Source organism: Chionomys nivalis, chromosome 4, assembly GCF_950005125.1.
Source record: "Chionomys nivalis chromosome 4, mChiNiv1.1, whole genome shotgun sequence".
NCBI classification, from domain to species: Eukaryota; Metazoa; Chordata; class Mammalia; order Rodentia; family Cricetidae; genus Chionomys; species Chionomys nivalis.
The window spans coordinates 119,438,494-119,453,332 of NC_080089.1; the positions used below are offsets into that span (position 1 = coordinate 119,438,494).

Below are 14,839 nucleotides of genomic sequence, written 5' to 3' on the forward strand. Positions count from 1 at the left end.
GATAGGCTAAGGTATAGGACCTTCATAAATGACCGTCATTCCTTCTACTAGACTGCACCTTCTAAATTTCAAGAACTTCTTTGGTGCCAAGATTTTTAAAACACAAGCTATTAGGGGCACTTAAGGTACAAACTTTAATATTTATGAATGGAAGCTTTAAATAAAAAAACATTACTTTCTCTAAGACAGCTAGAATGAATTGTACTGATGGAATAATGTAGAAGTAAGGGATAGAGCCTTGGTCCTGTCCGTGCGAAAACCACAACTCTCATCTTAAAGGGAGTACGAGAATTATTCTGGAGCCATTTTGAATGACTATGGCATAGGAACACAGATTTAGGTTAACTCCAAATTCCATGTTTCAATGTGGAAGAAGTTTGAAGTTTTTATAGTTTTACAGAACAGTGGAAGTCATAAATCAAATCTCAAGTTTAAAATACATTAATGTGTACCTCAAAGGGACTGTTACAGCAAAATGGGAAGGAAGCTTTTTATAGGACCAAGATGCTACCTGATGACATCTTAGCTTTTACATTAGTGGAAGCTAATGATCTGCTAAGTAATGAATTCCAAAAGATTTTTTTTTTTACTCTATTAATCATAGAATGTCAGTTCTGACACAGAGGTGGGCAAGGATGGCTGTTTTAGAGACTAGGACTAGCCCAAGACAAGGTAACTAGCTTCTGAACCTGCAGCATTTCCAGTCTCCGTGGGACTGCGGTTCTATTTAGTCACCTCTGCAAGCACGGCTTCTGTCCAGGGGCTCTTGCTCACTGTCTCCAGGCCAGGTGGAAACTCCCCTAACTCAGTGATTTGTTTTCTGCCATCTCCAGAGTGTTTTATTTCTTTATTTTTAGTAGTTGGTATTGCAGTGGTTGGTTATTTTCTAGAAGTAGAAGAGTTATAGGCAAAGACTAAGGAGTCTTTGCTACTTCACATAGTTTACTGATGTTCATGTATGACCGTTTAAACCCAGTGATTACTGTGCCTTCTTACCACAACATTACAGACATTTCCCTAACCTTAGAAGTTACATGTTAATCTCACTGCATGGTTATGTTTGTGTGTTACTGCTTGTGTGTAAATATGTCTTACATGGCTTATTATTTAAGGTGTGGTGATTCTAAATGCATTGCATATCTTTTTTTTAGGTCCATCGGTTTGCTCTTCCGGTGTTACATGGCTGTATCCTTATCTGAAATTTTTGCATCTTATTTTCTACAGTTTTTGTTTACATTTCAAGTTATTTACATGTTTAAATGTTAAAAACATTTAATTTTTTTTTTTTTTTAAATTTTTCGAGATAGGGTTTCTCTGTAGCTTTGGAGCCTGTCCTGGAGCTAGCTCTTGTAGACCAGGCTGGCCTCGAACTCAGAGAGATCCGCCTGCCTCTGCCTCCTGAGTACTGGGATTAAAGGCATGCGCCACCACTGCCCGACTAAAACATTTAAATTTCAAGACAGATACAGTCTCAAATGTGATGTAAGATGAATATTTCAGAATTAGAAATTGCTGTTAATGTAATCTTAGCATAGTCTGAAACCTCTTCCCCCCTTTAGGTTATTTCCTCTGCAGAGTAAATTATTATTTTTACTCAGGAATTTGGGGGCTGGTGGCTTTTAAAGGAAGGTGTGTAACTGCATCTTCGTGTTTAGAGGTATCTTATAGCAGTGAATTACAGAAGAGTAGAGTGAGCCTATTTAAATGATGCTTTTCTTTAGTGTTTAAAGAAAAATCAGATTTAAGAACATCAGTGATCAACAACGTGAAGAGAAGCAAATTATTTTAAATTACTTATTTAAATTATTATAAATTTTAAGTATAATTTCAAGAATGATAGAAACATGAAAATAGAAATACAAAGAATAACACTTAGGGAGAGTCAAAGTATAAATATAAAACAAGTGTTGTTTATCTAATTGTAGATACCACTGTAAAACAGGAGCTCCCAGTGAATGGGCTCCTGAAGAAGGTGCAGTCAGGACCCTGTGTGGGAACTAGGATCTCTGTTTCGAGCACAGCAATGAAGTTTATTGACCTAGCACTTGGATTTATTGGTTCATTAGCTACTATAAATTTTTATATTATTAAGAGAAGTAATTGAGGAAATAAATCAGAAAAATCTCAGCATAAAGCTCTTGTTTAGTCTGTTGTCTTCCTCCCTGACTGGCTCTCCTCTCTTCTCCTTCCCTCCCCCCTTGCTCCTCTTTCCTCTCCTGTCTTCCTTTTCCTTCTTTTTTAAAAAATATTTATTTATTTATTATGTATACAATATTCTGTCTGTGTGTATGTCTGCAGGCCAGAAGAGGGCACCAGACCTCATTACAGATGGTTGTGAGCCACCATGTGGTTGCTGGGAATTGAACTCAGGACCTTTGGAAGAGCAGGCAATGCTCTTAACCTCTGAGCCATCTCTCCGGGGCCGCCAGCTCACAAAAAATGACATGGAGACTTACTATTAATGATGAAAGCCTGGCCTTTAGCTTAGGCTTGTTCCCAACCAGCTCTTAGAACTTAATTAACCTGCTTCTGTTAATCTATGTTCTGCCCTGTGACCTTTTACCTCTCCTCCATTCTGTATGTCCAGCAGCCTCTGTGTCTTGCTGGTGTCTCCCAAATGCCTAAATTCATCCTGACTTCCTTTCTCTGCCTGGAAGTCCCGCTTATCCTCCCCTGCCTAGCTGTTGGCCATTTGGCTCTTTATTAAACCAGTCAGGTGCCTTAGGCAGGCAAGGTAAAACAGTGGCACATGTACACACGGTGTGGTAAAGTATCCTGCAGCAGTAATCAATAAGATCATAGACTTGTTCTCTAGGCAACTTTATAATTAACTTACTTATTTACTGTTGAATTTAAAGCTTAAAATGGACTTTTGTTTAATGTAGTTTGTTAACTAGGAATGTATTTCTAGGTCTCATAGAGAGATCAAGTACATCTGAGTGGAGTATAGTATAGGTTGGGGGAGATGTGTTCATGAGACTCTTAATCCAGACTATCTAGGGCTCTCTAGGCCAGGAGAGGGCTGCAACTTTTAATTCACACGTGATGAAAAGCTTTGGGAGCGTAGAGGTCGAGCAGAGGATTGGCATAAGATAGAACCACCCTGTCAGTAGGCCAGGCGTGAGCCAGACAAGGTCATGGCCAGTGAGAGGTGAGTTCTCCAAGAATCAGGAAGCTCTCTGTATTGTCAGGTAGGTAACTTTGGTTTTCTTATTGTATACAGAATATGAAAGATTGGTGTAACTGTAAGGTTCTTGTCATGTTAAGTGGAGGGAAACCATCCATTGAGATGGGAAAGCCTAAAGGTGGGAGGGAAGGAGAAAAGTATCATTCATTTGAGAAGCTCAGCATTTCTTAATAGACAAGTGAAGATGTGAGGGAGGAGGGAGGAGCCAGATTATAGAGGTGTATGTGAGATGGCATACTCCCTGTGGTGCATGTATAGAGTCAGAGGACAACTTCAGGGACCAGGTTCTTTGTTTTGCCTTTTGGGTCCTGAGGATTGAGTTCCTTGTAGGCTTGGTAGCAAGTACCTTAACCCATTTGAGTCATCTCTCTGGCCTTACAGATTCATGGGAGATGGCATTCCTTTATTTCTTACAGCATCTGTTTAGTTTGTGTGTGCATGGACACACTTGTGGGGGGCAGAGACAGCTTTCGGGAGTCTGTTCTCTTCTTCCACCTTGTGGCTTCTAGGGATTGATTGAATTCAAATCTTCAGACTTGGCGACATGTGCCTTTGTCCACTGAGCCATCTCATCAGCGCCAAGATGGCATTTCAGTCCATGAAATGTGATGAGATTATTAAAGGGTGAAGTGGAGACACAGTCTAAAGAGCGAAGAGATGTAATATTGGAGTTTCTGCATCGTGAGAAAATGATAGAGCCATGTACTGCAGGCCTTAGAAGAAAGAACTTCTAAAAGTGAACCACAGTGAGTGAACTGGAAGGGCAGATTTTAGGGAAGGAAAAGCAAGTGAAAGTAATACCCTGGGACCAAGTGAAGACTGTTTCTAAGAGGGTGTCAGCTGAGACACTAGTGTTAAATAGGACTTCAGGAAGGGGGTTATGTTCCTGCTCTTGTCCTCCCTCTCCAAATGAGGAAATTAACAAATTCTGCTAAGAAAGGTTTTAGAGAAGTTGGCCGGGGCAAGGGTCTTTCCTGGAGTGAGGATCTGAGTGTATGAGCAGAGGGAATTCTGGCCTGGCTGGGGGTTGGGTGGGTAATCTAGGGGAATCTAGGCCTTGCCTTTTCAGTGAAACATGAAACAATGTTGTTTGCCATGGAGTGGTGGAAATCTAGTAGCTGTGGAGTGGGCCTCCTGCAGAGTATGGGGTCAGGATCTGGGTCTAACTCTGGATAAAGAGTAGTGAAATCATTCATTTTTCAAAAGTTCTCTCATTTTGATGGTTGGTGTGTTTTTGCATGCATACATACATACTCCCTGTAATCAGAGGAAAATGAGTCATGAAGTCAGTCATCTTTTCTGCCAGACTTAACTCTCTAGCAGCAGGCTGATGTGATTTATCCTTGTGTCCTGCCTCAGAATAGTTTGGGCAAGCAAATGAAATAAGACTGCCTTGGAATCTTATCTGTTGCTGTGATTTTTGAAGGAAGTAACTTGGGAGCTGGGGAACCATCAGTGAGTGTGGTGGTGACAGATGGCAGGGATGGATCATTAGCGGTTTTCGTTGATCCTTGCGCATTTGCCAGTGCTTCTTGTAAGAATTCCTGATGCATTCATACCAGTAATTATTTAAGAGAATGTTAATAACAGCACTTTATGACAAAATAGTGAGCCCCACAGAATAGAGGAATTAGGTTTTCATGATCTGGTCCTTTACAGATTACAAACAACTCTGAAGAATAAATTGCTCTGGGATCGCTCTGGGAACTGGGGGGGGGGGGGGGAGAATGACAGCTTTAGAAGCTGTGATGTGTCATAAAGCTCAAGTGCAAGCTTTTTTATTTTTTAAATGGTGATTATAAGTATAGAAACTGGAAAGACGAGAATGGTTGCCACACACTTGTTAAAAGTTAATTCTGGATATAAATTCAACTGGCTAGAAAGGAGAAGAAATGGGTAAATTGAGACTTGGTTATATTCTGAAGTTAGATAGGCTCATGGATTATTTTATTATGCTTTATGATGAGTGAATCAAATTTTATTAGGAAAAAGATGTTACATATAGCAAACAGGGAAAACCCAAACAGATGAGCAAAAATAAATGATATGGCCAGTGTAACAATAAAACTTGTTATCCTCGTAATTCCTCCATCAGTTGGATAAACTCGACAATATCAGGAGTTGGTAAGGAGGATAGCTAAAACAATTCTCAAGTCCATTGACATTTCTAGATAGTATTAGACGGTGAGTATGATTTGATCCATGTCCACAGGCTCACACAAAGAAATGTTCGTTGAAACTGGTTATGAGAGCAGAATCCAGAAACAACTTGTCTGTCTGTCTGTGGAATGGACAAACTGGTGTACCCTTTCTGTTGTGGTGGACAAATAAACTAGTGTACCCTTTCTGTTGTGGTGGTGCATGCCTGCACTCTCAGCCTTGTGTAAGCTGAGGCCGGAAGGTGAACAGTTTTGAGACCTCCTTACCCCAACAAAACAACTCGTAGTATGTTTATGCAGAGGATAATTAAATAACTGTAGAGGTGAATCAGCCTCAAACATACAGAGAATGCAAGGCCACAGGGATGCTTACATTGTGTCGACTGAGGTTTTCCGTCTCGACTGAGGTTGTCTCGCCTGGTCCTGCAGCCGTTAATTCCCAAAGAATCATACAGAGGTCTCCATTAGTTTTAAACTGATTGGCCCATGAGCTCAGGCTTCTTATTAACTAATTCTGATATCTTACATTAGCCTATAATTCTTGTCTGAGTTAGCCACGTGGCTTGGCACCTTTTTTGGTGAGGCAGTCACATCTTGCTTCCTCTGAGTCTAGGTCACGACTGAAGAATGCATCTTTCCAGAATTCTCCTTGCCCTGCCTTTACTTCCTGCCTGGTCACCCCAATTATACTTCCTGCCTGGCTACTGGCCAATCAGCGTTTTATGAAAAATAATACAAGTGACAGGATAAAAGACCATTGTCCCACAGCAACACTGCGACGCCTTTCATGCAAAAAAGTAGAAAGCCGTTCAGAATAAATATGTTTACTGGCAAAACTAGAAAACCAATCCAAGGAGTGAAGTGAGTAGTCTGTGTTGGCACACTTTCCTTTCCCATCTGCCAGTTCCCAGATAACTGACATGGATGCATAATATTAATTATAAATGCTCGGGTGATAGTTCAGGCTTAGTAATAACTAGCTCTTTTCTTTTTTTTTTTAAAAAAAACCTATCTGTTTTCATTTTACATACCAATCCCAGTTCCCACTCCCTCCCCTCCTTCCATTTCTTCCACCTTCCCCCTGAAACTAACTCTTAAAACAAATTAACCCATTTCTGTTAGTCTATATGTTGCCACATGGCTCATGGCTTTACCTGTCCTCCAGCATCTCCTGGCGACTTTTCTAACCCTGCCCTTCATCTTCCCAGAATTCTCCTAGTCTGGCTCTCCTGCTCAGTCTCTTCCTGCCCAGCTATAGCCCGTCAGTTCTTTGTTAACCAGTGAGAGTGATACATATTTACAATGTACAAAGATTGTTCCACAGCAGGTCCCTTTCTCAATGGCAGTAATAGAGCCGGACAGAGAGAACTCAGCATGCTTCAGAGGTGGACTTGTGTGCAAAGATTTTATTTTGATCAGATAGATTTGACTTAAAAGCCAAGCCACCATTTTATAATTTTTTGTTTTTTTGTTTTGTTTTTTGAGACAGGGTTTCTCTGTAGCTTTCGGGCTTGTCCTGGAACTTGCTCTGTTGACCAGGCTGGCCTCAAACTCACAGAGATCTGCTTGTCTCTGCCTCCCGAGTGTTGGGATTAAAGGTGGACACCACCACCGCCGCCTGGCTAAGCCACCATTTTAGTCAGTTTTAATTATACAGTTCAGTGACTAGTATTGAAGGAAAGGTTTGGAGAAATCCCAGGCTGACCTTTACTCTGCACTACGTCATGCTGGGAACCAACCCTCAGGGCCGCATGCCTGCTAGAAAGCACTCTACCACTTTACATGTTTTTTGCTTTAATTTTTTCCCCCATTTTTAGGCTTATTTTTTACATTCCAGAGACAAAGCAGTTAAAGTTTATTTCAATCTGTAAATCTTCATATGCCAACTATAATTATACATATGGTATATTTTATATTTTTGTTTGTTTTTAGAGACACGGTTTTTCTGTGTAGCCCTGATCTGACTGACTATCCTGGAACTCACTCTGTAGACCAGGTTGCCCTTGAACTTAGGGAGATCTGCCTCTGCTTCAGTTTCCCAAGTGCTGGGAAAGGCGTGCACCACTACTGCCCAGCTATAGTTCATATTTTTCCTTAACCGCAATAGCTTTTTTTCTTCATTTAATTTTTAAGTAGTTACTTTTTGCAATGCAAGGGACTGAACCCAGGGCTGAGTTATGTTCCTAACTCCTACTCTGTTTTCCATTTTTTAATTTGAAGGTTAATTTCTTTCAGATTCCTGATTTTCATTCAGAATAGGGTTTTTGGTGATCACTGACACCTACCTAGTTCTGTATGTTTAGAAAGTAGTTGAAGATAACAGGGAAAGGAAGAAAATTAAATAGACACACTAGCAAAGTTCTTAGATATTCTGTACATGTGTCACTGTGGGAGCACTAACTTGACAAACTTCACAGTTGGAAATGAAGCTACTAGACATTTGGGAATAATCATGAAGAACCAGAAAGACTTGTATATCCTGTCTTTTTCCTCCTAAAGACGATTCATTCCTATTATAGTAAATAGAGTTGTATTGAATCTAGAACTATTCCTACATTACATTTTTCTTAATATAGTTAAGTTATTACTATGCACTCGTGTTCTATTAATGGAAAATATTTTGATTGGATTCTCATCTCCAGAAGGAGTTGTTTCAGAGCTGGTGTGCGATATTATGTAAGAGGTAAGAATCATTTCATGTCGCATGACTGGGCCATATCTTCTTTTGTTTAATGTCTGCCTTAAATAACTTATGTGACCTCTTATATATTGTGTTATTTGATACCTCTTTTAATGATTTGTGCCCTCATTATAATAATTAATAGGTCTTCTTGGTCTCTTTGTATATATAAAGGTAACCATTGTATTTCATGACTTCAGTTTATAGAATGTTTATTTACGTTTTGAACATTCTGTAGGCTACTACACTAAAAATATGCTAATTTGCCCAAACCAAATAGTTATTGTAAATATGAAGATTCCCCAGCATTTGTTTTGCTTTCAACCACAATATATCAGAATAAAATCCTGTTAAAAAATAACTATAAGGCCGGGCGGTGGTGGCGCAGGCCTTTAATCCCAGCACTTGGGAGGCAGAGGCAGGCGGATCTCTGTGAGTTCGAGACCAGCCTGGTCTACAAGAGCTAGTTCCAGGACAGGCTCCAAAACCACAGAGAAACCCTGTCTCGAAAAACTAAAAAAAAAAAATAAAAACTATAATTTTGAGCTCAGAGAGTTATATAGAGATATCTAATTAATCTTATTACAGATGGTATAATAGCATTGGGAAAAAGCTACTAAGAATAGCTTCAACCAAATTATAGTTAACATCTTGGATTATTAAGCATTGATTACATATTTTAAATATTTTTGTTTTGTTTTTCGAGACAGGGTTTCTCTATGTAGTCCTGGCTGCCCTAGATCTTACTCTATAAACCAAGCTGGCCTTGACCTCACAGAGGTTTGCCTGCCTTTGCCTCTAGAGTGCTAGGACTAACAGCCTGCATCACCACTGCCTGGCTATGAATTTTATTTTTTAAATTATAGAAATTTCTCATCTGATCTGCTTGGTTCTTACTCCTCTGCCAGATAGCCAGATATCAGTTTCTTACTTATTCTACCCTGTAACTTTTTATATTAATTCAGGTATGTTTTCTTCCTTTTATAGACAGTGGTTATAGTTTATACATGTTCTCCTATATCTTGGTTTCTTAAGAAATTAATACATTTTAGAAGTCTTTTCATAATGATATCTCCCTCCTTCCTGCTTTCCTTTCTTTCACATCTTCCTCTTTTTAAAATACTGCATCTTGTTCCTTTTGGGAATTATGTAAGGTGTCTTCCTCAGTGCTCTCTTGCTGTGAAGAGACACTGTGACCACAGCAACTCTTATAAAAAGAAAACATTTAGTTGGGGCTGGCTTACAGTTTCAGAGGTTTAGTCCTTTACATCATGGACTCAAGCAGACATGGTCCTGGAGAGTAATTGAGAGGTATACATCCAGATTTGCAGGCAGAAGGAAGAGAAGAGACACTGGGACTGGCTAGGGCTTTTGAAACTCCAAAGCCCATCCTCCCAGTGACACAGTTCCTCCAAGAAGGCCATCGCTACTTCAACAAGGTCATACCTACTCCTTCTCAAGTAGTGTCACCCCCTAATATGAGTCTAGGGGGTCATTCACGTTCAAACCACCACAGAAGGAAACAAAGGTGGCCTGTGCTTCTGAAAGTCATTTGGCATTCAGAAGTCATACCATTGCTAGTGAGCTCAGTAAATTTGCTTCCTTCTGATTATCTACTAATGTATAGTTACAGATATACTGATCACAATAACTCAAAGTGCTTTATTGTAGAAACGTGTCAGAGAAAAAGAATGTTTTAAATATCGGCGAATTAAAAATCCATTGATTTCTTTCCGATAATCTTTCTGGTAATCTGGGTCAGGATTACCTTGGAAATTATTTTGGCTTAGTAACAACAAAATAATGTAAACAAGCTAGTAAGGAAGTACTTGAGGTAGACCTGACCAGTGTGAGGCTCTGCTAAGTACTTAAATTGTGCTCTCAGACCAGGTGTCATGGACATGGTCATGATCATGGATGTTTAGGATCATACACAATTTTTTATTTGATAACTAAATATCTTCTAGAGATTCTTTGCATTACAACTAAGCACTACTGATGCAGTTAGCCGAGTTTTTATTTAGTATGATTATCTAGTGTAATCACAAAAAATGATAGCTTTTAACTCCAACATAGGATTTGTAGGCATGCTTGACTTTCTTTTCTCCAGAGGGAACTGTTTTTTGAGGATGTTTATAGTGTGAAAAGTATCAGCTAGCTTTATGTTTATATAAATGAATTTTAACTATTCTTTCAGCCTATTTAAGCAAGCTTCTTTTAGTTTTCTAATAATGTACTATTTGTTTGAACTTTAATTTGTGAGTACTTATCCACTAATGTAAACTAAGTTGATAATTCTTGTTATCTTGAGTTCATGATTTTTTGATACATGTCTTTTATACCAAATGTTAGGAATTGATTCTGAAGGCCACGCAGCTAACTTTGTAGAAACAGAGCAGATCGTGCACTACAGTGGGAACAGGGCTTCATTTGTGCAGGCAAGTGCATGTGTCTGGTGGTCATCCAGTTGGCCTTTTCTACTTCATTTTCGTTTGCTGTCGTGTTGAAATTTTCTTCTTCCCCTTCCGTTTTTATTTTTCTTTGTTTTTCTTCTCTTCCTCTTCCTTCTCTTTTTTGAAACAGGTTCTCATGTAGCACTGGCTGACCCTAGACTTACTTTATAATTGGTTACATGAGTTCCTGATCCTCCTGCCTTTACATCCCCAATACTAGGATTACATGTGTTTACTGCCAGGTCAATATTTCCTCTATTTCCTCCTTTTTTTTTTTTTTTTTTTGGTTTTTTTGGTTTTTTTCGAGACAGGGTTTCTCTGTGGTTTTGGAGCCTGTCCTGGAACTAGCTCTTGTAGACCAGGCTGGTCTCGAACTCACAGAGATCCGCCTGCCTCTGCCTCCCAAGTGCTGGGATTAAAGGCGTGCGCCATATTTCCTTCTTTTTAAAATGCTATCTTTGTGTCCAGCGTGAAAAAAGTGCAGCTAATAAAAGGGGTGTTAGTCTGGCACTGCCTTATGGATACTTCCTGCTTTTTAATGAAATCCCCCCAAAAGAAGAAGGAAGTGTGAGGTTTATGGAAGTTCAGCAGTTTACCAGTGTAAGCCTTTAGATCCCACCTCAGGTGATGATGCAGATACAAGCTGATAGAGTATACTTGGCTTTACCTGCCTTACTCAGTCCTGCTCACCAGTTGTCTCCTAGTGAAGTTGTACAGTATTTCCTACTCCAGAGAGTCAGTGGCTAAACAAATTCCGATGTTCATAAATACATTCCTTTAAGAATGAGTAAAGCAATTTCCTATTTTTTCATATTGCCAAGTTATATAATATACATATTTAGAACTTAGGGAGATCACAGAACTTTCCATTATGCAGGTCCCGTGTGTGTAACACTGGGAAGGGAAAGTGCTTTTTAAGCATATTTCCATAAAACAAGAATTAACTTTCTCCCCCTCTCTCTCTTCTCTCTCTCTCTCTCCCTTCCTCCCTCCCTCCCCCTCCCCTCCCCCTCCCCCTCCCCCTCCCTCCCCCCTCCCCCTTCCCCCCCTCTTCTCTCTCTCTCTCTCCTCTCTCTCTCTCTTTCTACAGAGTCTCTATGTAGTCATGATTGTCCCAGAGTTTATTATGTAGACCATGCTGGCCTCGAAATCAGACCTGCCTATTTCTTCCTCCCAGTGTGGGGATTAAAGGTGTGTGCCACCCCACCTGGCAACAAGTGATTTAAGAGGGTACATATAGAGTTTTGTAGCTGGTAGATTGTTTTTGTTTGTTTTGGTTTTCTTTGCAAAGTTGTTAATATCTGTACTGCATACAATAATTAGGTTGAGAAAACGACTTTGTGTATCTTTCTTTTCATATTTCTCTCTTTTCTTTTAGACTCGAGGATCAATACCTGTTTTCTGGTCACAAAGACCAAATCTAAAGTACAAACCAAAACCACAGATCAACAAAGTAGCAAATCATGTATGTATCGTCCTGAATTTTAGAACCTAAGGCCGGGCGGTGGTGGCGCATGCCTTTAATTCTAGCACTTGGGAGGCAGAGGCAGGTGGATCTCTGTGAGTTCGAGACCAGCCTGGTCTACAAGAGCTAGTTCCAGGACAGGCTCCAAAACCACAGAGAAACCCTGTCTCGAAAAACAAAACAAAAACAAAAACAAAACAAAACAAAACAAAAAAATAGAACCTAAGTTATGTGACAGGTAGAGGTGATGTGAGAGCCCAGCTTGCCTGGGGAGGGGCCCTGGTCAGACAGCGCCTACGTGGCTTTTTGATTTGCATATACAATATATATTTGTTCCCCACAAGTCAGAATTTAGTATCTTCAAGGCCCGTCACCTGGGCTGTAGAACATACTGCCTCAAATAACATGTTACAGGTCAGAGGAGCACTGAGGAGATCTCAGTGAGGTTTATGGAGTGTAGTGTATCTGTCAAAAGTTGCATTCAGAATTCAAATAGTGATACTGTAGTGCAGCCTAAAATGCCTATAACAGTCACCTACTTCATGGTGTTTCCATAATCCAGAAAGCATGGTCCCCATCCTGGCATTGTTTAAGTATAAAAATAGGATAGTTGGGGGCTGGAGAAATGGCACAGCGGTTAAGAGTACTGACTGTTCTTCCAGGTCCTAAGTTCAATTCCCAGCATCCACATGGTGGCTCATAACCATCCCTAGGGGATCAGATACCCTCTTCTGGCTTGCAATTGTACATGCAGATAGAGCACTCACATAAAATAAATAATAAATCTTAAAAAAATGGGATAGTTATAGAGGTACTTTAAGAAATATGATAATCATATTAATAAACTATATACCTTTATCTCTCTTCTAGATGGATGGTTTCCAAAGGCACTTTGATTCACAAATAATTATTTATGGAAAGCAAGTCATAATTAATCTGGTAGGTTTGAATGGTTTTTTTGGGGAATAACAAAAATAATTATAATTAACAGGAAAATTAATTTTTTTAAATTTTTTTATTAATTTATTTAATTATTAAAGATTTCTGCCTCTTCCCCGCCACCACCTCCCATTCCCTCCCCCTCCCCCAATCAAGTCTTCCTTCCTCCTCAGCCCAAAGAGCAAGCAGGTTTCTCTGCCCTGTGGGAGGCCCAAGGACCACCCACCTCCATCCAGGTCTATTAAGGTGAGCATCCAAACTACCTGGGCTCCCACAAAGCCATTACGTGCAATAGGATCAAGAACCCATTGCAGCATTGTTTGTAATAGCCAGAACCTGGAAACAACCTAGATGTCCTTCAATGGAAGAATGGATGAAGAAAGTATGGAATATATACATATTAGAGTACTACTCAGCAGTAAAAAACAATGACTTCTTGAATTTTGCATACAAATGGACGGAAATAGAAAACACTATCCTGAGTGAGGTAAGCCAGACCCAAAAAGAGGAACATGGGATGTACTCACTCATATTTGGTTTCTAGCCATAAATAAAGGACATTGAGACTATAATTCGTGATTCTAGAGAAGCTAAACAAGAAGGTGAACCCAAAGAAAAACATATAAGCATCCCCCTGAATATTAACCTTCATCAGGCGATGAAAGAAGACAGAGACAGAGACCAACATTGGAGCACTGGACTGAAGTCTCACGATCCAAAGGAGGAGCAGAAGGAGAGTGAGCACAAGCAAGGAACTCAGGACTGCGAGGGGTGCACCCACACACTGAGGCAATGGGGATGTTCTATCGGGAACTCACCAAGGCCAGCTGGCCGGGGTCTGAAAAAGCATGGGACAAAACCGGTCTCGCTGAACATAATGGACAATGAGGACTACTGAGAACTGAAGGAAAATTAATTTTTAAATTAATGTTTCTACAACTTTTCATCAGACCGAACAAACAGAAGCTCTGATCCTAGTAGATGGTCTTTCTTTTACCACCTTCCCCTCGCTCCTAGTGACTGTTTTACTCTCTGACTCTTCTGAACTATGTTCCTCAGATAGGTAGACTCATACAATATTTGTCCTCTATGTTTTACTTGTTTCATTTAATATAATGTTTTAAAGATTCATCTATGTTTATTAGAATTGCATTACTTTTAAAGACTAAATAATAACTTATTAGAGGAATATAAGATATTTATTTATAAATTAATAGACATTTGGATTATTTCTACCTTTGGTTATTACAAATGAATTAAAGAGTATATCTTCTGTCTTAGGTTTTGAAGAAGTTTACTAAGTCTTATTAAATCCTTAAACTTTTCGTTAGATTGATTAGTGAAACCATTGGGTCTAGGGCTTTTCTTTAATGCTGATTCAGTCCCCTTCCTAATTACTGATCTGTTTAGATTTTCCTTTTGTGGAAGAAGAATATGGTGAGGATGAGGCAAGGTTTTACTTTTAGCCTAGGCTACCTTTGAACTTTGAGCTTTCCTTCTGTCCCAGCTTCCTGAGTGCTAGTGTTGCAGGTCTTAGCCACCACCACATCCAGTTTTCTACTCCAGTTTCCTGTTTCTTCAGTTGAGCTTTAGTAGATTACATGGTTTTAGAAATTTGTTCAACTCTAAGTTGCACTTTTTTGGTATGAGTATCTATCATATTTTCTTATAATTATTTTTCTAAAAATTATTAGCGGTGTTCTCATTACCATAATTGGTTTTAGTAATTTGAATCTTCTCTTTTTTTCTTCTTCATTGTAACCAAGCTGGCCAGTGTTTTACAGGAACCAGTGTTTGGTTGTCTCCTCTGTTAGTTTCATTTCTGCTTTAATCCATATCATTTCTTCTGCCTAAAAAGTTTGGGTTTGTGTTGTTTTTCTAACTCTTCAGTGTGTAAAGTTAGGTTATTAATTTGAAGCTTTTTGTTTCTTTATTTTTAAATATTTATTTTTAGGT

At 39.4% G+C, this 14,839-nt stretch overlaps 1 protein-coding gene across 1 annotated transcript in view; it reads left to right on the plus strand.

Moving 5' to 3' along the window:
- The window catches only part of Sacm1l (SAC1 like phosphatidylinositide phosphatase), a 55,527-nt gene that overhangs the window by 21,323 nt on the left and 19,365 nt on the right, over positions 1–14,839 (plus strand). The window contains exons 7-11 of the mRNA XM_057768207.1: positions 1,152–1,185; positions 7,928–8,029; positions 10,379–10,464; positions 11,858–11,944; positions 12,815–12,883. Coding sequence (XP_057624190.1) covers positions 1,152–1,185; positions 7,928–8,029; positions 10,379–10,464; positions 11,858–11,944; positions 12,815–12,883 — 378 coding nt within the window. The remainder of the gene's footprint in view (positions 1–1,151; positions 1,186–7,927; positions 8,030–10,378; positions 10,465–11,857; positions 11,945–12,814; positions 12,884–14,839) is intronic.